Source organism: Xyrauchen texanus, chromosome 14 (assembly GCF_025860055.1).
Source record: "Xyrauchen texanus isolate HMW12.3.18 chromosome 14, RBS_HiC_50CHRs, whole genome shotgun sequence".
NCBI lineage: Eukaryota > Metazoa > Chordata > Actinopteri > Cypriniformes > Catostomidae > Xyrauchen > Xyrauchen texanus.
Window position 1 is genome coordinate 30778659 of NC_068289.1, and position 22364 is coordinate 30801022.

Here is a 22364-nt window from a genome sequence, read left to right on the forward strand (position 1 = left end):
TCACTCACAGTCACAGATATCTGAAATCTATCATGGTCCATATTTACCAAACAATAGGCCCTGATGCAAGAGGGTAAATATACATATTGAATACATTGACATTATTTTGTATATAGTTGCAGAGTCTGGCTGTTTGAATGAGGTGGAACCCTCTGTATCTTCAGAAGGAGATGAGGTACAGCATCTCCCTTACGAAAAAGAAGAATACTTCAAGTTCATTTTATAAAGTATACTTAAGTAAAGTATATTTTTTGAGAAGTATATAAAATGTAGACTGAAAGTATATTTTCTTATTTTTAGTTTAAAAGAAGTATACTAATGGAACACTTGAATAAACTTATTTTTCAGTAAGGGTCAGTCATCTGTGTGCATGGATTAATATAAGAACCCCCAACTACAGTACACTTAAAATACATTTTGTATACATTTGTACAATCTAGTACCTTGATTATTTTTGTTTTTAATTTTGTCAGATTCATTTGGGGGAGATGTTCGAGTGCGTAGAGAGGCCTGGTCAAGGATACAAAACAGCACGCGGGATTCCTTATTTGTGAAGGAGTTGGCAGTGGCAATCTGGGGCACTAAGACTCTGGCGGAAAGGAGTCTCACAGGGAAGGAATGCCCCACAACCAAAACCAGCAGGCAGCCTTTAACCCCCAGAAACTTCAGACATTAAAAGGTAGCAGTAGCCACAAGGTCATTGTGGGATGCCAAGTACTGGGTTATGGAGTAATACATTTTTATTTGTTCTGGTGCGACACAAGCATCACTATTTATCTGTTCATTTCTTTTCAGTCTGCTTCAAGGAGTGGCTTGACAAAAAGAATGTGGAGGAGACAGAGTCGCAGGCCAGATGGATAAAGGCCGGACGGTTCATTACAGAAAAAATAATGGACATTAACAGACTAAAAAAAAACTTTAAAATTTGACTATGTGGTTCCATTTGAGACAAAAATGAGTCGACTGCTTTGTGCTTTGTACTACACATTTGTCCTTGTCAACAGTAACCTGCTAACAGTTGCCTACCTTTTCAGATAGATTAGTACATGTTGATGTGTATGCTCTGTTTATATCGTTCTGTTCTGTCATCATTACTGTATTGATCCTACTTTTTCAGGTAAATTACTAAATGTTGATGTGTATGTTCTTTTGTTTATTTGTTCTGTCGTCCTGAGTGTTGTTTTTTGTTAAATAATTGTTATTATTGTTAATGTTTACTTGTTATTATTAAATGAACTTGTTACATTAATTTAAGCTTGTATTTTCATGATTTTCATCATACCAAAATTCAATGTAGCTGTCCAGCATTCCATCCTGGTGAACAGGCTACCATCCTTAACATCTATTACTGTTGACCTGCATAGTTTCCAATGTTTATAACCAGCATCCAATGTTGGTGCTGGTGTGACCAGCATGGGATGCATTTAATAAATGCATACAGCTTGCATACCAGCACACCAGCATCCCATGCTGGTCACCAGCATACCAGCATCAGCATACCAGCATCCCATGCTGGTCACCAGCATACCAGCATCCCATGCTGGTCACCAGCATACCAGCACCAAAACACAACATATGCTGGTCTTGCTGGTAGCTGGTCTATGCTGGTTTTTCCAGCAGGGATGGCTGCCCCCATGTGTGGACCTTCTCCATGTAGAATAAAACAGCTTTTATAAGGTTACTGATATGACTTGAGTCTTCATTTTTATGTGAGTGGTAATAATTTTCTAAATATATTGCCAAATTACAATTCATGTCTTTAGGAATTAAACTTTTTTAATGAGGAAAAAATGTCTGAGTCCACCTTTAAGTTACATCTTAGATGGATAGATAGATAGATAGATAGATAGATAGATAGATAGATAGATAGATAGATAGATAGATAGATAGATAGATAACTAAAGTTAGAGTTAATTAATCCAGACACATTACATGTCATTTATGATGTAACGTGGCCTTGGTAAACTAAGCATTAAGCGCTGATATCATCACTGATGCACTGGTGGTCAGCCGCAGTACAAATGTGACAGCTTGGTGCGAGAAATGTAAACAGACGACATCCTGAAAGATACCAAAGAGTAGGGGTGAAGTTTACAAGGAATTTAGTCGACACGTGAATATCTTGTCTTCGCGCAGTTCTCCAACGGTAAAAAGTACAATTTTAGATCAAGTACATTGTTTTATTCAAAACACAATATTATTTTACAGGATATTTTTTTTAATGTAAAAATTCCCCTTTCCGACACACCCCTCGTGTCATCGCCGTGTCTTTCGTCTCCCTCAGCCCATCAGGAAGTGTACACAAATGTAATTGTAGGTGGAAATCAGATGAGCGATTCAATTCTAGCAGTTTGCATCTTTGAATATTAGCATGACTTGTCTGTCCTGTCCTGCGTTCGCCTCTTCTCGTTTTTGAATGGTCAATTTATCCGGACAATCGTAAGGTTATTTATTTGGCACGAAATCTTGCGATCTGTCGAGCATCCTGTTTTGCTGCAGTGGGTGAGTCATTCAGTTTTCACAATAACATATGAAATGGTTGAATTGATGTAATATAGATATAAAGGGCAGATTATTGATGTCCATAGCAATAGCACTTCTGTCTTTTTGACTTTTTGATAACTTTCGAATGATGTGACGTTGGTTAGGTATATTATTTCCCCATCTTAAGAAGTTTGTTTATTGTTTACTAATTCACCAACTGAGTCCTATTATATAGTCCAGTGGTTCTCAGTATACTTAATTAATTTAGTTATTGTTATTATTTTCTAAATGCATTGAACCATCCTGCATAATACCACAATCCAGTGGTCTTTATTTTATAAAATGTGTGTTGTGTAATCAATGGTCAAATCTTGCATGCTCATCGTGAGGTTTCAATTCTCTTTAAGTTATAGTATAAGGGCACATATGATATGGTGCTCTGTGGCAGTCAATGGATGCAACATGGACAGATTTGGGTTACATAAGAGTTTTGTGTCTGCTGTGCTTCGCTTTTGTGTGAATTAAGCCTTTGCTCAAACATTGTTAATGAGTATAGCAGAGATTTAATCTGTAGAATGTTTTTTATCCTCCCATTCCCCCAATAACCTGCCAAATTAAGGCGTAGATGATTGTCACACACACATTCATATACCGTACATAGGCAGTATATTTCCCTGGCACCCTCTAACCAAATCAATAGACCGAAATGATTATGTGCAACTTTGTATAGTAAATCCATTGATTGGAGAGAACTGTTGTTGTATTTACTTTGTATAGTAGCCCTAATCACTTAGACTGGGTGTCCTTTCTGTAGAAGATGGAGATTTGTCACTGTATGTAGTGTGCAAATTGATTGATATTGGAAATAGAAGATAAATGACACATGTATACATGTTTTTTGTGACAAAAAGCTAAACACATGTTAGCATCTGTGTAAGAAATTAAATATTTGTAAAAATGTATAATCAATATTTGCCCACTGCTATTCAGTTTTTTTAAAAGTTTTTTTATTACCTTTATTAGGGCACATTTTATGTTTAAGGTCATCATCTGACAGCTACAGATTTTTGTATAGAGTAACTAGTTGTTTTGATGCTGTATTTTCCTTTTTTTTATGTTAATTGAAACAATATGTATACACTGTAGAAATTGGATAACAGTATTGCCCTGTCTGTTATCTTTTTTATTTATTTAATTATTATTATTATTATTATTATTATTATTATTATTTATTTCATTTTAAAGACTTTTGTCTTGCTTCTTTGTGGCTTCTTTAATGAGCTGAAATTGTAATGACCATGTGCTGCTGATGATATTAGCAACAAAATCCAGGAGCAGTGTCCATGTGCATGTGGCTTTGTGCAGATGCAGAATCTCTTTGATGTGTGAATGAAGTGCTGGAACAGAAATTAGAAGGCCTACTTGACATTCAACAGCATATCCGATTGCTGGACTATAATGATTCTAAATGCATTATTAGAGTTGTCTTGTACAGATATCATCCCCCCTGGAATCTACGCCCCTGGCTGTATGATTCTTTTACTTCATTTTCATTACTTCGAGTAAAGTAGAAATAGAGTGTAAGTAGTTGGCTAGATGGTCAAATTGTTTGGGTGTGTGGATGTGGGTGGGTTTGACACAGGCACTTGTCTTTTGGGCTTGTTTCTGTTAAATCCTCTCTAAATATCTAGATGTCAATTTTAGGCTCATGGCATCAGAATGAACAGATGTTGTCTGCTTGTGCTTGTGCGTGTGCGTGTGTGTTCTCAGGGGTTTTATCACCGGAGATATAGCAGATGTCACCGTATCTAAGCAGGGACCATAATCTACCTAATACTGTTTTGTGTTTTCTGTGTGTATGTGTAGTGTGTGGTAATTACTGCTTAGTACCTCCATTTGAGTATGTGTGTCTTTCATCCCCTGTCCAGTAAGTGATTGTTGGGTCACCATATGACGCTTTTCCATTACCAGTACCAGCTTGACTCGCCTCGGCTCGCCTCGACTCGACTCGCTTTTCGCTCCGTTTTCCATTGCAGACAGTACCGCCACAAATAGTACCCGGTCGTCATAGCGACGCCGCAGGAAACTGCCGTGACGTAATCTTATACGCGACACACATCCGCTACCCACACACACAGGACAATGGAGGAAATCGAGTGTATGCTGTTTTTGATCCTCGGGATGTGGCTGTTTCTCACAACAAGAAGACAAACGTTGTTTCATGAGAGGCTGAGGGCAGCAAAACGAAACACTGCTGAAAAAAACAGGAGAGTTTGGGAATTACTACAGAGTTCAGACTACTGAGGCGAATCCGGTTGTTCAAAGCCGGCGCTTAAGAGGGTAAGTTATGCTAACATAGCTAACGTTTGCATATGTGTAAATACTATACTATATGCAAAGTATTTAATCAACTTTATAGCTACCAGTATTACGTACTAAAATGTGCATGGTTTATGTGTTTCAGATCTGTTTAGCTTTGCAAAGTCGCGCGACGCAGACCGTCTGTTTGGGCTTTCAACCGAGCTACCGAGTGGTGGGATGTTATTGTTCCTGGTTTCACAAACGCGCAGTGGGTTCAGAACTTCAGAATGTCGGAAGAAACATTCATATATTTGTACAACAAACTGCGTCCAGTGATGGAGAGACAAGACACAAGCTTCCGCAAGTGTGTTCCTCTAAAGAAGAGAGTGGCCATCCGCACTATGGAAGCTTGCGACCAGTTCAGAGTACAGAACTATCGGCCATCTTTTCGGAGTAAGCATAACAACTGTTTGCCGGTGTGTTCAAGAGTTCACTGCTGCTGCGGAAACGTTGTTGGTTCCCGAACAAATCCGTTACCCAGACCAGGAGAAGTTTGAAGAAATGGCTGCCTACATTGAGAACAGATGGGGGCTCCCGCAGTGTGTTGATGCTATTGATGGATCACACATACCCATTTTGGCACCACAGGAGTACCACTGTGACTATTTCAACCGTAAAGGCTGGCACTCCATCGTCCTTCAAGGTGTTGTAGATGGAAAAGGACTGTTCTGGAATGTGTTTGCAGGACTGCCTGGCAGCTTGCATGATGCTCGTGTTTTAAGACTGTGAACATTGTGGGAGTTGGCCAGCTGTGGCAACCACTTTCCAACTTACACCAGGAATATTGGTGGGGTGAATGTTGCCTGCTACATCCTGGGAGATTCTGCCTATCCCCTGCAGAACTGGCTCCTAAAGCCATTCACTGACACTGGACGGCTGACAGTAGAACAGCAGATCTACAACAAGAAAATATGTCGAGCACGGGTAGTGGTTGAAAACGCTTTTGGTAGACTGAAGGGAAGGTGGCGTTGCCTCATGAAAAGAAATGACTGTGATGTTACAATTGTGAAATCTATGATTCTTACTTGCTGTGCTTTGCATAACCTTTGTGAGAGTCACGGAGAGGTCTATGACAATGACTGGGATGCACCTGCAGCAGCAGAGCCTGTGGTGGCAGTGGCACAGGGTGTTGAGGAGGAGGGCAGAGATGTACGAGAGGGTCTGATGCGTTATTTTAATTGCTAAATAAATACATTATCATTAAATATGTTGTCTCTGCAGTTTTTCATTAAAGGTTATCACAGTATACAATCTGAAAATACTTGTTCAAACCCTTGTAAAAAAGCAAACCATCAAAAAAGACACTGTTTGTAATAAGTTTCAAAAAGGTTTTATTTAAACACGCATACAAATAGAAAAAAATATAATATTAATATAAATTCACACATCCAACTATATACATATGTTACATGTAGTGCAAACATTAAATTAAAATAAACAAAGGGGTTTCAGTCCAGGAGCGGTGGAACAGTATCCCGCCGGTTCAGTGCCTGGACAAGCTGGCTCAGGGTTCCCAGAAAGGCCTGGTTGAAGGACGACATTGCAGCAATCTCCTCTCTCCTTAAAGCCGCTTCGAGTTCTCGGGCATGTGCTGCATCATCGTGTGCCATCTGTAAATGGCGCTCCCGCTGTGCCCGGTTCAACTCCAGCTGCTCGACATCCGATGTCTGCATCTCCCTCAGGACAGTCAGATGCTCCTGTTCCCTCTTTCGTTTCCTCCGTCCTGGCCAAAAAATAAATTTTAAATTGTTCACATGTATTATCATTACAGCTGCTACACAAAAAAAGACAAGCCCACAACTTACTATTACTTATATAGTATATGTAACGACTTAACATCTGAGCCCAACTATTTTAGTAAATGTCAACTTTAAAATACTATGTGTACAGTATAGGTGTATACACTGTGTACGTCTGGAAAGTTATAAAAATACTGAACAGGTATATTAATGAATCCTGTATTCCCATAACTGGGAATGCTTCCTGTTGTTATGCAAGTAAATTTACGTTATTAATGAGTTATTGATACGATTAATGATATATTAATAAGTGTGTATAGATTCACAGACAACAGGCTAGAAGGGTTTACTTTTTCTCAATTATACTAACCGGTTGCCGGTGTCGACGCTGCTGCGGGTCTTGGTGTCGACGCTGCTGATCTTGTTGGTGTCGATGGTGCCGCTGGTTCTGGTGCCGCTGGTTCTGGTGCTGACGTGGCATCAGTGGGTGTCGCTGAACCATTCTCGCTCGTCGAAAATGAATCTTAGATAGAAAGATCATACAAAAGTCAACACAATACGAAAATAGCAATGGCAGATAGTTAGCAGCTAGCTAGAGGTAGCAGCAATTGTTATCTGCGACACAAGTTTACAGTCTTCGTTGTTATAAGTGAGCTTCAGCTTTTCAAATGCCAGCCTACAGAAAACATAACTCTCGAGCTGAGTGCGCCTACAGAATTAATGTAATATAAACTTAAAACACTTACCATCCTCCATCAGCGACTCCAACAAACTGGTGGCCGAGTCAAGTCCACCCTCCCTCCCGTTGCTCGCCGGTCTATGGCCGTAGATACCGTCCATCTGTTACGTACCACTTCCAGCTTTTTCGGTTTGAACCACTGCGGCCGTTGTGGTCCTTTACAGCTCTGTAGTCACTTTTCAGTTTTTTAACTTTTCCCTACATTGCTGGAAAGTCCTGTTGTAGCCATGTGTGGACAGCAGTTCGGAGATTTCTTGATAAACTTTTTCGTTCCTCGTTGCCCCATCAAGCTCTCGATGGATCCTTTCTTCGGCAACCAAACAAAGAAAAGTCTGCACCTCCTCGTTTGACCACGGCGTATTCTTCCGAGTTGCCATAATAATAGTTTAGTAGGCTATATCTGTGCAAACTATTTAAAAATGGCGGGGTTATTCTGGATACTCCGTCTGGCGCGCGCAATGATGACGCAGTGAATAGTGACGATTCTCTCTGACCAATCAGCATTCGGCATTGTTTTTACGTCACATTTTGGTATCGCCTCAGCCCGCTCAGAACCTCGCCGGAGGTGGTACGAAAAAAAGTACCCGAAAGCAGGTACAGGTACAACTTTTACACAGTGGAAAACCAAACAAAGTCGAGTCGAGTCGAGCCGAGGCGAGCTGGTACTGTGTAGTGGAAAAGCGGCAATAGACACACTGATGAATGTCAATACTATGATCCACCGTGGGCATTTGTGCTTGGTTTCCTGTGTCTTTGTTTAAATGTAACATTTATAAATTGAGGTTATGAGCAGGCCCATATGCAGTCTGAATTTTCAAAGATGATTTTTTTGGCAAATTGTATCATCTGCTTGATGAAAATGGTACGTGCACTGCACAATGTCAGCAGCACACACGATGCAGGACGAGTTCTGTGCCAAAGATTAAGTTTAATTCTTGGGGTCAGGGCTGGACTGGTAAACTGGCATACCGGGCATTTTCCTGGTTTGCCAACGCACTTTGGTGCCGATCAGGGGCGGACTGGCCATTGGGAGAATCGAGCGTGCCGGTGGGTCGGCAGCGAAATGGGCCATGATACACCATGTTATTTAGAACGGACCACAAAACGGTGCCACGATATGCAGAAAAGTACAGCGGACAAGACAGTACTTTTGGGCCAGTTGCTATGTAAAATCCCAGGCCGATTTCTCTTCCCAGTCCAGCCCTGCTTGGGGTTAGATGTTTTTTAAAATCCCTAACCCTAAATATGAGCTAAAGTAATAGTGATGCTTCCCTTAGCAACACCAGTAATTACTATCTATTCAATAGAGAAATGGGTGAATTAAATGTCTTTATCCAAACTTGATGGCTTCAAGTCATTAGCAGGATTTCACTTCAAGTAACATTGCATTTGTTTTTTGCATACTCATATAAGTTGTTAGTGCAGGATTAATCCTGTTTTGTTTCCTCCTATAGACAGATGCTGAGCTTGTCATGACATGACTGAGGCATGATGGATCCTGAGGAAGCCGAGCTGCAAAATGACTACCGTTACCGTAGTTACGCAACTGTCATCGAGAAGGCGCTGCGAAACTTTGAATCATCTAGTGAATGGGCTGATCTCATCTCCTCTCTAGGAAAACTCAACAAGGTAGCTTCAAAGACTGGAGAATGCAAATCAATACACTTGATTTTGTTAAGCAACTAACAGAACTGATGCAACCTACTTCAAAAGAACATGAAAGTGTGAAATTTCGGTGCAATTATTAGACAATCAGATCCCACCACATAATCACGTCATTGGAGCCAATGCTGCAAAGTCAGGCTGATCTGGATACTCAAACAAACAAGAGTATTGTTTTGATACTATCACAGAAAACAGTTCACATTTAACTGTAAATATTTTTTGGAAAGAGACCATTTTGATATTGCGCTCCACGGGCTGTATTTTCTGTATTTTTGCTAGGCGCAATGCACTACGACCTTGCACAACTTCTTATCCTATTTTTGTGCCAACACAAAATGCAAGTGGGAATGGGTGGGAGTGTTTGTGGTATCTGTGGGTGTATGCGAACAAACTGTGTCTGTATTGTGTTAATGATGTGGTGCAATGTGTAATTTGCACATTTCCTGAGAAATAGGTAATTGACGTTTCAGAACCAATTCTGTTTTCAGCACAAAGTCTAAATGTAGTTTCTGTATTTGCAGTTTGGAGATTTTACAAGCAGATGGTAATAAACATGACCATCACTGTTGTAGCCGTTTTATGAAACAAAAATCTTTCTAGATTATTTTTTAATTATTATTATATTTACAATTGTATTTATGATCTAATTTGTATTGGAATTTTTCCACCCGTTGTCGTAGAGTGTTTTTTTTATGCCACTACAATAGAGGATGGTAGGAGAAGTTGGAGATGGTAAAATGTTAGAATTTTTTTGACCAATCGTTTTGTTTGAAGTGTAATTTCAATTTAGACAAATTTGTGGTTTTTAATTTTTTTGTGTTTCAGTGATTTTAATGTATTAAGCAAAATCAACCGGTAGAAGTGATTATGCATGTGTGCTTATACAATCACTGTTAATACTAGCCATGATTTGTGTGTCACTTGACAAATATGATTAGTAATAATTAAAGTCGCTATAATTTAATGTTGCCTACTGCCAAATCCTGACGAGAACACATTTTCCATTCGTATAAAAGGATTGCGTCACATTCAACAAGGATGATGTTAATGCACATTTCTATTCTTCAAATTTATTGAGCCCATTTACACTACCAACTTCTAATGAATATGCTGTCTTTGTTTATATCATTTGTGCTTGACAAGCAATGGACTTTATCAGTGGTTCTCAAAGTGTGGGACGCGCTTCTAGTTCCCTTTCACACATTCAACAAAAAATAGGGCTAATACACATAAGAACCAATGTGTGTTATTTCTTTTCCTATGCCTTTTCTCCTGCCTTGTTTAAACGTTCGCCTGGCACCGCAGCGCATCCTATGCAAGCAGCTCTTGACAGACCAAAGTGTTGATGTCAGGTGCACTCATGTAAACAAGGTCATTCTTGCATGCGTGCCAGTTTCAAATGAGTGACAAGGTGAATTAAACTTAAATTTTGGTCTGTTCCTTACACAACACTCTCAAATGGCTTCAGATGAATTGAAATCTAAGGCATGAGTGTTATGGATGACTTTAATGGGGCTTTTATGTGTTCTGTCGGTGCTTGGACAGCCACAAACACGATCCTCTCGTACCTCAATCTTGTGTTTCACGGATGAAAACAGTTATACTGATTTTGAACGACGAGGGCGAGAAAATTATGGTGGAAAGGTCAGTTTTTATTAAAGATTATCAGTATCATTAATCAGGTGCATATTATTGTCCAGAGGTCCTGACCGCTACTGAAAGTGCATAGACGGTGCTGTCACGTGATTCTTGTTACTTTTTTCAGTGCTGGCTATAATGCGACAATCACAGTCATTTATTATAACTGGATGAGGATTTAAAAAATTCCATTCATAGGAATGAATCCTTGCAATTATCAATTTTATCATATAAAAATCGTGAGTAGTGAAAATCTTTCTTGTTTCGAAGTGGGGCATGACCCGAAAAAATTTAGAACCACTGTACTATATAATAGGACTCAGTTGGTGCAATAACCAGAGAAAAACCTGAGAATAAAATTGCACTTGACCCAGCCCATTGGTGTATTGCACATGCAATTTCACCAAACCTGCTTGCTCTTTTAGCTCATGCTTGCACAAAAATACAAAAGCTTCATGCCCATTGACTTTGCATGTATGACTTATCGCATAGCGCTACAGCTCTTAAAATAGGCCCTTACATGTCAAAAAATATGGGGAAAATAATCTCTAAGGTGTTGTCTCTAAATTCGAAAACATGAGATGTTCACTGCTTTTGTTGACTCATCTGTAAAGTGTTTGTTTTTATGGTTAGGTTAATACTTCCCTCTAAAAGTAGAGGAGGAAGTTTGTTCAGTTACAGATCAGTTTTTGGTCCAGTTCACTCTTTTTAGGGGAAGTGATAAACATGTTAGATTAGTCCCAGTGAATGAAGGCAAAATTACTTCTTGACCACAGTTAATGTTCAAAGTGCAACTGATTTGAATAGGCTGCACAGGACTTGTGTATGCTGCACAAGAGAGCCCTTCCTTATTGCTTTTTTCTAGTCACATTCCCACCTTTATGTGCAGATGTGTTAGAACTGTTGTCTTATATAAATATATATATTTCTCTCTATATCATTTGATATGGCATGTGATTTTCTTGTTTGCTCAGTGGGACTTTCCGGATGTAATGTGACTTACAAAAACACTAATCTCCTGTGTGTACATGAGTGATAGCTATTAGGCTTTATGTATTTGTTTCAGATATTGCCTTCTTTACAACATGACACTTTAGGTCACAGGCCTGTTTTTACCACACTTGAAGTTTATCCACTTTGTGTACCCAGTGACGATGGTGTATCTTGCAAAACATGTGTCAAGTGCTGTGCATAATAAACTAAAGCCTCTGTCTCTGTTGAAACAGTTGGCACCTCTGAGGTAATGTTGATCGTTTGTTTGAAAGTATATGAAGCATATATGGTTGCTTGGTAAGATATGCTCTTAAAATGAGAAAGCTAGTATACAATGATCTTGCAGTCTGTATAATAACAGAACTAGGCTCAGGTTCAGGGTTTGATAAATTTTCTGATATAATCAGAAAGTGAATGTTATTAGTGGTGCTTGCTCACTAGTAATATTCGCTAACTCATACTTAGCGTTAGGAATTTTCCAAACTATATTTCTGCACACAACTCGTCAGCAGCGATACCTCATATTGTGTGACTGTTGTTGTTGTAGAGTGGTATGCTATCATTTGTAAATGTTTGACTTTGGCTAGGTTGTAATCACCTAGCAACCATTTCTTAGAAATGAGCAAATATTGCCAATTAACAAGACTGCAGCTTGTATTGTGGTAGGAAAACTTCTCTAAATTAGTTTCTTCTCTCTGTGTCTGGGATGCAGATTATGGGGGTCAAAGCAAAAGTTTGGGTTAGTCTTTAAACAGATTTAAAGGAATATTCTGGGTTCACTGCAATTTGAGCTCAATCGACAGCATTTGTGGCATAATATTGATTACCAAAAAAAATATTTAGAAAAATATTTCTTTGAAAAAAAGCAAAAATGGGTGTTTCAATGAAGCACTTATAATGGAAGTGAATGGGGCCAATGAATTAACATTTTAAAATTATAGACACAAGATGTAAATAATATACATGATAACATGATTTTAGTGTGATAAAATCACTTACTAACCTTTTCTCTGTAAAGTTATAGCCAATTGTTCAACTTCATTGCCATGATGATGTAATGTTAACAAACCTTACAACCCTAAAATGACTGTAAAAATGACGATTTAGACAAATGTACAGCTCAAATAATACATGAGTTTTAACAGAAGAATTAATGAAAGTTCTTTTATAAAATTATAAGCTTCACATTTCTGCCCTCCAAAAATTGGCTCCATTCACTTCCATTGTAAGTGCCTCATTGTAAATTTGCTTTTTGCTTTTTTAATGCCAGAAATGCTGTTGATTGAGCTTAACTTGGATTGAAGATGGAATATCCATTTAATTTTACACATTCAACCATATTTTCAAATAACATTTTAGTAACATTTTAGTAACCAGCAGATATTTTCACTTGCCACCAAATAGTTGTTTATCAATCTGTTCTTGGGGCACTTAAAGACAATTTGATTTGTGCAAGATGAACCATGACTGAGTGAAAATTACACATTGCACTTCCTTAAAAAAAAGTTGGCCAGCCATTGTCATTGTATATATTCCCACACTATCCTTATCCTTTGTCTCTCTCCTTTCTTACTCATTGTGTCTCTCAGGCTCTCCAGAGTAATCTGAAGTACTCACTATTACCGCGGCGGTTGATCATTGGGAAGCGTCTGGCTCAGTGTTTGCACCCTGCCCTGCCCAGCGGTGTCCATCTCAAAGCACTGGAGACCTATGAGGTCATTTTCAAAATCATTGGCACAAAATGGCTAGCCAAGGATCTTTTTATTTACAGGTGAGTGTCATAACTTGATGATACATCAGAGACATTTTCTGACTGCAGTACTAACAAAATATAAGATAAGTGTTTTCTCTCACTAGGTGTATCTCTTAAAGAAAGCTTGGGTCATATTTTAGAAATTATATTTTGCATATAGAAAAATAAGCCTTTTTTCATATTGTTTTTGCATTGACAATTTCATTTACATTACAGTTAAGATTATTTCCCACCAGATTCTCATTTCTGTAATGTGAAAAAAAATCGATTTTTTTGTGGAGAAAAACACATTTAATTGTCATGAATGTAATATCACAATGCAAATAAATCTAAATGGTACTAAAATAGGCTTTTGGTTTCTTTATGCAAAATATAAAGTGGAGTACAAAATACTCTAATTTGCATTTTTCTAATTTAATACAGTTTATTTCATTTCAAATTGTACCATAACTGCAACGGTTTGCGTGAAAATATTTGGTGTTTGGTGTCTCCCTTTTGCTTAAATAACAAGATTCACTCAAGCTAGGATGGATTTCATGCAAAACCTGATGATCCATGTTAGCCCAGAATAATTTGATGGTTCAAAAGTTGCTTCAATGGAAATCTGACCTTTCATACAAAGAAATTAACATGGTCAGTGTCACAAATTGGCTTTTTTGTTTAGTGACCTAAAAATATTGGAGAATCTTAAATACTTAAAATCCCCAAAACTTGATTTACAGGTTTTGAAACCCAGATTTTCAATGTGGACCCCATTGTAATTTTCTTATTTTTTCTCTTCACTTTGGAATGAAATATGACATGGACATGTTCTTGACAGATTTTGTGAGATTCGTCTTCAAATATCATTATGCTGGTTATGAAAACGTTGTTAATATTTGTTGTATGTTCATTTGTGCTTCAGCTCAGGGCTGTTCCCATTGTTGGGCTATGCAGCGATGTCAGTGAAGCCAGTTCTTTTGACATTGTACGAGCGGTACTTCCTGCCTCTTCAAAGATCACTGTTACCCAGCTTGCAAGCTTTTATCATGGGCCTACTGCCTGGACTGGAGGAGGGTGCGGAGGTCTATGACAGGTGCAATAACAGCACAATAGTGTCCAACTTGACATCAACCATCAAAAATAACTGCTTATCATGTTGACATTCCAAATAATCCAGCTGACCCTTCATTAAGTACTACCTCCCTTGGTTACTGTTGCTAGCTCTGACAATTGCTCATAAAGCAGTACAGGGAGCACACATACATTTAAATTGGCAGAGGGCCAGTAGACCATTTTATTGACCGACTGACTGTTGTGATGTCATATGAGGAGGTTATATACCTCCTATGCATGGGTTAAATTGGGATTTTTGAGAAAGGGGAACCATAACACCCCCTTTAAGCACTTTATTATTGCTTTTCACTCTCTCATTCTTCCTCTCTCAGGACGGATGCATTGCTTATGAAGTTGTCAGTGTTGGTGGGTCAGCCTGTGTTTTACAGGGCTTTGTGGGGTTCAGTGCTTATTTGTCCTCCGGTTCGACTTCCTGCCACCCTCTTCATCGTTGCACACTTTGACAACTGTATCACTGGCCGGGAACAGAAGTATATGCTTGGGACAGACCACAAACTAGTTGTGAGTGTATATGTTTGACATAAAAAATTATATAACGGAAAATAAATATACCTATATACCTACATTTGTGAGAGTATGTCAAAGAATATACTTTAGTCAGAGTAGGTGCTTAATTGAATTTGACATGAATGAAAACAATCCATTTCCACCAATTTTCAGTGGACACATTCTCTTGAAAATGATGGTTGTGGAAAATACCTTAAAGAGATAGTTCCTCCAAAAATGAAAATTCTCTCATCAATTGCTCATCCTCATGCCAGATGTGTATGACTTTCTTGCAGAACACAAACGAAGATTTTTAGAAGAATATTTAAGCTCTGTAGGTTCATACAAAGCAAGTGAATGGTGGCCAGACCTTTTAAGCTCCAGAAAGCTCATAAAGGCAGCATAAAAGTAATGTATAAGACTCCAGTTGTTTAATTGATGTTTTCCGAAGCGATCCATGTGGTTTTGGGTGAGAACAAACCAAAAATTTAACTCCTTTTTCACTGTACGTCTTGTCATAGCAGTCTCTAGGCACGATCAAGTTTTCAAGCTCAATTTCACTTCCATGTGCTTGATGCATGCGCAGAGCACTAGATGGCACTAAAAAAAGTGTAATGGAGCTTGAAATCATGATCCACAAGGACAGTACTGTCAAGATTAATAGTGAAAAGGGGTTTCATTTTGGTCTTTTCTCACCCAAAACCGACAGGATCACTTCAGATGACATTGATTTAGCTACTGGAGTCTTATGGATTACATTTATGCTGACTTAATCTGCTCTTTGGAGCTTCAAAGTCCTGGCCACCATTCAATTGCATTGATTTGACCTACAGAGCTGAAAGATTTATCTAAAAATCGTTGTTTGCGTTTTGCAGAAGAAAGAAATTCATACTGATCTGGGATGGTGTGAGGGTGAGATGAAAAGAGAATTAAAATTTTTGGGTGAACTATTTCTTTAAAGTAGCACTTAGTCAATATTCCTAATTATAAATGTTTTACATATAAAGAAATTAATAGAACTACACTGGCAGCCAAAAGTTTGGAATAATTTACAGATTTAGCTGTTTCTGAAGGAAATTGGTACTTTAATTCAACAAAGTGGCATTCAACTGATCACAAAGTATAGTCAGGACATTACTAATGTAAAAAAACAGCACCATCACTATTTGAAAAACAAAATCATATTTGATCAAATCTAGACAGGCCCCATTTCCAGCAGCCAACACTCCTACACCTTATCCTTGAGTATTCATGCTAAATTGCTAATTTGGTACTAGAAAATCACTTGCCATTTATATCAAACACAGCTGAAAGCTATTTGGTTCATTAAATGAAGCTTAACATACTGGCATATCTTAAGGTCAATATTTGGTCAAAAAAAGTCACAAATGAAACAAGTTTCTCTATAAACTCGTCAGTCAACATTGTTTTGAGGAATCAAGGCTATGCAATGCTTGAAATTGCCAAAAAAAGATTTCATACAGAGGTGTACATTACAGTCTTCTAAGACAAAGGACAAAGGACAACTGACTCCAACAAGGACAGAAAGAGATGTGGAAGCCCAGATGTACAACTAAACAAGAGGATACGTACATCAGAGTCTCTAGTTTGAGAAATAGATGCCTCACATATCCTCTGTTGACAGCTTCATTGAATTCTCAATATCTCCCCCTTTCCCCCCAATTTGGCATGCCCAATTTCCAGTGTGCGCCAAGTCCTCGTGGTGGTGTAGAAACTCGCCTCAATCCAGGTGGCTGAGGACGAATCTCAGTTGCCTCCGCATCTGAGACGTTCAATCCGCGCATCTTATCACGTGGCTTGTTGAGCGAGTTACCGTGGAGACATAGCACATCTGGAGGCTCACGTTATTCTCCGGGGCATCCATGCACAACTCACCACGCACCCCACCAAGAGAAAGAACCACATTATAGCGACCACGAGGAGGTTAACCCAACATGACTCTACCCACCCTAGCAACCTGGCCAATTGGTTTCTTAGGAGCCTGACTGGAGTCACTCAGCATGCCCTAGATTTGAACTTCTGACTCCAGGTGTGGTAGTCGGTGTCTTTACTTGCTGAGCTACCCAGGCGCCCATGGAGGATTTTGTGATGAGAACTCTTTGAAATAGTTCTGAACATTTATTTATTTAATTTTTTTCAAATTGTAATAGTAATTTTTCACGTTATTAATGTCCTGACTATGCACTGTGATCAGCTGAATGCCACTTTGGTGAATAAAAGTACCAATTTATTTTCATAAGAACAAAATCTGTACGTTATTCCAAACTTTTGGCCCGCAGTGTATGTCTACAGTTATACCAGTAGCCTAATAAAAGCTGTTTTAAATTAAAATCATATGACCAGTCAGATACTACTCACTTTATCTTGGATCCTCATGTTAATGGACACTTAGACTTGAGTAGTAAATCAGTTATGCTTGTCAGTGAATATCACATTTACAATAGCAACATTTGCTGTTGCATGGATGCTACATCGGCACAGCTAGGAATCAGTATAAGTCATTTCAGCCTGTGCAGCATAAACCAAAAATTAGAGCACCTTTATAACATTATGATATATTGAATTAACTGGACTGTCATCCCTCACAGCCTCTTTTCCTTTGTGTCAAATTACAAATGGCATATACTCTGACTAAAACCTGTTGTCTTTTGCATTAACTGAACTAAACGCCTCTCTCTGCTGCAGGTGAAGGCCATGTGTCTCGCTCTCCAAGACTCTAATGTTCTGGTCCAGAGAAACATGCTGGAGATCCTTCTTTTCTTCTTTCCCTTGACATCCTGCCTGGTTAGTCTATTCCTCTTTTTTTTCAATCCTTAACCTGACTAGATTTGAGTAGGCAACCATCATCTGTCACAGCTCATGCTGTAAGCCTTTTTTTTAATAATCATTTCTGTAGAATCCTGTGGAAAGTGCCATTCCTCTAAAGCAAGAGGAGGTGATCAGTGTGGTGTCCGCTGCTTTACTCACTCTGCTCAGGAGAGATATGTCACTAAATCGACGCCTCTATGCTTGGATGCTTGGTACAATAGTTTTCACAAAATTACAGGAAACCACAGCCATACCCAGTATTGTGTGATATAGTCAATGGGACTTGTATGTTAATGGAATAGTTCACCCAAAAGGGAAAATTATATACTCGCCTCCAAGTCATTCCAAACTTGTAGGATTTCTTTTGTGAAACACAAATGGATATATTTAGCAGAATGTCCAAGCTTCTCTTTTCAATTGAAAAATACTATGAAAGGAAATAAAGATTACGCTTACAAAATTTTCGTTTTTGGGTGAATATTGTCATGGTTGTGTAGCTTCTTCTTATTTCTATATGTGTAATTTTGTAGGCTTGGACATTAAAGGAGGAATGGTGAGTGCAGACTCCAGTAACTATAGCACTGTGGAAGAATACACAGCATTCTATTTCAACACACACTCCCGGGAACTGCTGGTGCAGGTATAGAAGATAAAACACACGCACATACACAAACTCAAATATAACAGATTATTAGGTTTGAATTGCTTACCATGTTTTGTTAGATTAGATTGACTTTGTTGTTCACTAACACATACCCTCAGGCTGTAATACATTACTATATATGTTAGCGAATGCATACTCTACATGCATGGTCAATATTAACTCTTCTTTTATATTGTCTTCATAGGCACTGGTGAATATTCTGAAGCAGAAAGATATAGAGGCCAACCCAGAGAATGTAATAGAATATCTCAGACCGTTTCGCATCATCATGAGCCTACTGGATAAATCTGAGATAGGTAAAGACACACACACACACACACACACAGAAATGGAAGCTGTTAATTGCTATATGTTTTACTTTTACTTTATACTTTTTTGGTATGTTTTACATCATTATTTATATCTTCTCTTTTTTTACATGCAGGGCCATTGGTGTTGTCTGATGTGTTGCTGGAGGTGGTCAGAGCTTTTTACAGCTACTGTAAAGCAATGTTGGGAGAGGACACGCTCAACAGCAGCCTCAGTGGCAGCCAACTCAACAGGTAAGAGAGAAGGAATCATGTATTTTTCAAGTTAAAGTGTGTCATTTATAATGTAGTTTTCAGAAAGTTCAATATGCTGAGACATATGTAAGTAAAAAGTATAAACATTCTGTGGTGCTATCATAGCATTGCTCATAACATAGCAACATTGGCTCAACCAATGGCATGATTTTTGGACAGAACCATTTGTTTTCCAACCAATGGCAAACAATGGGATTGTTTGGAAACCTGTTTGTGACACATTATTTTGCTATTCATATTAGGTGTCTTTAACTACTATGTACTAACATGAAAATACAATCAATACAAAGTTGTTCTGGAAAATTCTCACAAAATTAACATTTGCTGCCACTTTAGGAGTAGGAGGTAGGATTTGGGCATAGGGGAAAAGGCTGATTTATACTGTTGTCTGTGTTGTTCTGTTATTATACAGCTAAAATGCTAATTGTACATTCATAAATAAACAAAAGCAACGTAATTTGTGGATTCAAAAGTATTTATTAAATTATTGTAGTCTTAAAAATTTGTTCAAAGTATTTTAACATTTTGACATTTAGGTAGGCTGCATATTATTTTTTATTTATTGCAGGGAGCAAATAAATTAGGAAAAATACTGTATGCTTCCTCTTGAGTTGCTTAAATAATAATAAATACATATCATAAATCTAGCCAAATCTTTCCAAAGTTTCCTTACATGTGTGCAATGCCAAAATAAATGAATCAATGTTTCGGCAGATGTATCACAAAAAAAAACGCACACACAAACAAAATTCAAATTAATATCCTTTTTAAATTTAACAAGAAAATTATTTACTGGGTAGTATCTGTGTCAAAATGTTTTATGTAATTTCCTACACTTTGTTTAACAGTAAATATTTGTTTTGCAGAGTCCAGATAGCTTTCCAATCTAATTCCTTCACAAATCTATTCCAGTAAACTATACAATGTGGAGTGGAGACAATATCATTTTGAAATAAAAAACAAATAGTTTTATTAACATTAATAACTCCAATAAACAAAGTTGTCCAACTGAAGTATCAAGTAGATCAGAAACAGAAGGGGGCGCAATACTGTTCTGGATGTTAGCTCTGAATAATGTCATGACCCCTGTGGGAATTGCATTCATGACAATAGAGAACTCCCTTGGGGTCACTGGAATTCCATGGTTAGCTAGAAACTCAGAATAAGTGTGCAACATGCCTTCTTGATTTAATAACGGACTGGTTTGTATTATGCCTACTAAAAACCATCTCTTAAAAGATTATAAATTCATCAGCAGCATTTAGATGTGAATAGTCCAGTAAATCTAAGACTTGTCTTATATTATTCGAAATATGCCTTTTCCTTATAAAACCAGATTAGGCCTTATCTATAAGGGGGTCCATAACAGACTTAATTCTATTTGCAAACAGTGACTCAAATATTTTATAATCATTATATAACAGACAGATTTGTCTCCAATTATCCAACAGTAGGTCTTTTTTCTGTTTTGGAATCAATGTTATTAATCCCGGAGTTAACGTAGTGGAAGAACTTGTTTTTCTACACTCTCTATATAAGCTTCCCTAAGAAAAGTAGCAACAAGCTTAGAAAAGGTTTAAATAGTTTTAAAAAATACAGTTAAAATACCGCCTATGGCGTAGGTTTGTCGCAGAAGTATAAATCGGCCCTAAGGTTAACAGTGTTACTACAGATGTAATTAAATGCAGGTACTTTAAACGTAAGTACAATGGAACAACATATAAGTACATAATAAGTAAATTTCATCAAATGCATAAGTACATATTAGTTAAAGACACCTAATATAAAGTGGGCCCAAACTTTAAAATAGACATGTTTTCCTGTTGCTCAACTGCCAGGGAGCACAAAAATGGACAGGGTCAAAATTCGATAAATGTGAGTAAAAGTTGATTTTGATGAGCAGAATTATTTAGAACTATTAACAGCAAAAATGAATTACTATCATTTACCAGCAAGGCTACCTAGGATGCATGTGCGACACAAATGTTTCGTGGATTAAGCCACCAAAATGAAAGTATGAAGGAAAAGGTCACAATTGGTCTTTATGTTTTTGTGATAGGTGCTCAATAGGTGCTTGGGATAGTAACTCAATGACCTGCTCTGCTTGTCACAAATATGCTAGAAAAAAATGGCAGCTAAATAATTATATTTTCATAGGGACAAAAATATATATTTTGAAATAAAAATAATCCAGTGTTTCATGACTGGTGAGAAATTTATTTTACACCCTAAATATCGATAAAATGTATACCTTGAATGCACTGTAAGCAACTTTGTGTAAAATTATTTGCCAAATGAGGAGTGGAACATGATGGATTAATACACAAATACTATTCTCATCTATGCAGTAAAATCAAGGAGAACAAAAACTCTTCAGAGCTTATTAAGACTGTCAATATGCTTGTGAGTGCCATGAGCAGCAATTATCTTTGGGACTACATGACGAAGCATTTCCAGAACTGTCTCAGGTAAAAGCATGCAAACACATAAGCAGAATTACATGATTATAGATGGCATGATGTTATGATGATAAAGTTACGGTTGTCTCTCAGTGATCCCGCAGGGAAGGGTCCATCTAAAAACTGGAGTAGCCCTCCCTCAGTGACTGAACTCTCCATGCTCATTATCTTCCTGCTGGACGTTATACCTCTGGTATGATCTCTTTTTGTGATTCGTCTTTGAACAACTTTTTCCAAATGTTGCTCTGCACTTCATGATTGCCAATTCTACATGCACATCATTTTCAGATTAAGGTCCATATTCTGGTTAAGCCTTTATTCCAAAAATAGGTGTAGACATAGTGTGCATTCTTGGAAATCAGCATATTCAGAATAAACTAAGACATTTCCTGCTATACTTCTGGGAAATGCACATTCTTGCCATGTATTTCGCTGCATAGTCAGTTATTCTGCACAATAATTTAATCAGCTCATTCATTCTCTTTATGTCCTTGACAGCAGCAAACAAGATTGTGATGAATCGCAAAATGTATTCTTCTGCAAGACTTATTACAGTGCTTTAACTCTTCTGTTTATTGATTTATGTTAATTTGTTTGAATGTTGGTAAGAGGTTTTTCTTCAATAACATGCCTTTCCACAACTACCAGAGTCTTGTTTAGGACATACTCAGTTTTAAATGAATATTCCGTTACAGTTTATATTTACAAAATATGGTGTTTACATAATCTAGAATTCTGATTAATACAGCTATATGGTAGCTGTCCAATTGTTTTATTAGAAACTGGTACATTGGCTTAATCTTGGTAATGGCAATCGGGTTAATGCATTTCAATTACGCATACAAGATTGGAAAATGACCAAATTCTTGTTAATG

At 37.8% G+C, this 22364-nt stretch overlaps 1 protein-coding gene across 1 annotated transcript in view; it reads left to right on the forward strand.

Moving 5' to 3' along the window:
* The first annotated feature begins 2323 nt into the window (after positions 1-2323).
* LOC127655424 (protein dopey-2-like) overlaps positions 2324-22364 on the forward strand; it is a 45052-nt gene continuing 25011 nt past the window's right edge. The window contains exons 1-12 of the mRNA XM_052143255.1: positions 2324-2502; positions 8778-8952; positions 13209-13390; positions 14277-14447; positions 14800-14989; positions 17681-17779; positions 17892-18015; positions 18334-18443; positions 18652-18763; positions 18892-19009; positions 21379-21498; positions 21583-21682. Of these exons, the coding sequence (XP_051999215.1) occupies positions 8812-8952; positions 13209-13390; positions 14277-14447; positions 14800-14989; positions 17681-17779; positions 17892-18015; positions 18334-18443; positions 18652-18763; positions 18892-19009; positions 21379-21498; positions 21583-21682 (1467 nt within the window). The 5' untranslated portion in view covers positions 2324-2502; positions 8778-8811. The remainder of the gene's footprint in view (positions 2503-8777; positions 8953-13208; positions 13391-14276; positions 14448-14799; positions 14990-17680; positions 17780-17891; positions 18016-18333; positions 18444-18651; positions 18764-18891; positions 19010-21378; positions 21499-21582; positions 21683-22364) is intronic.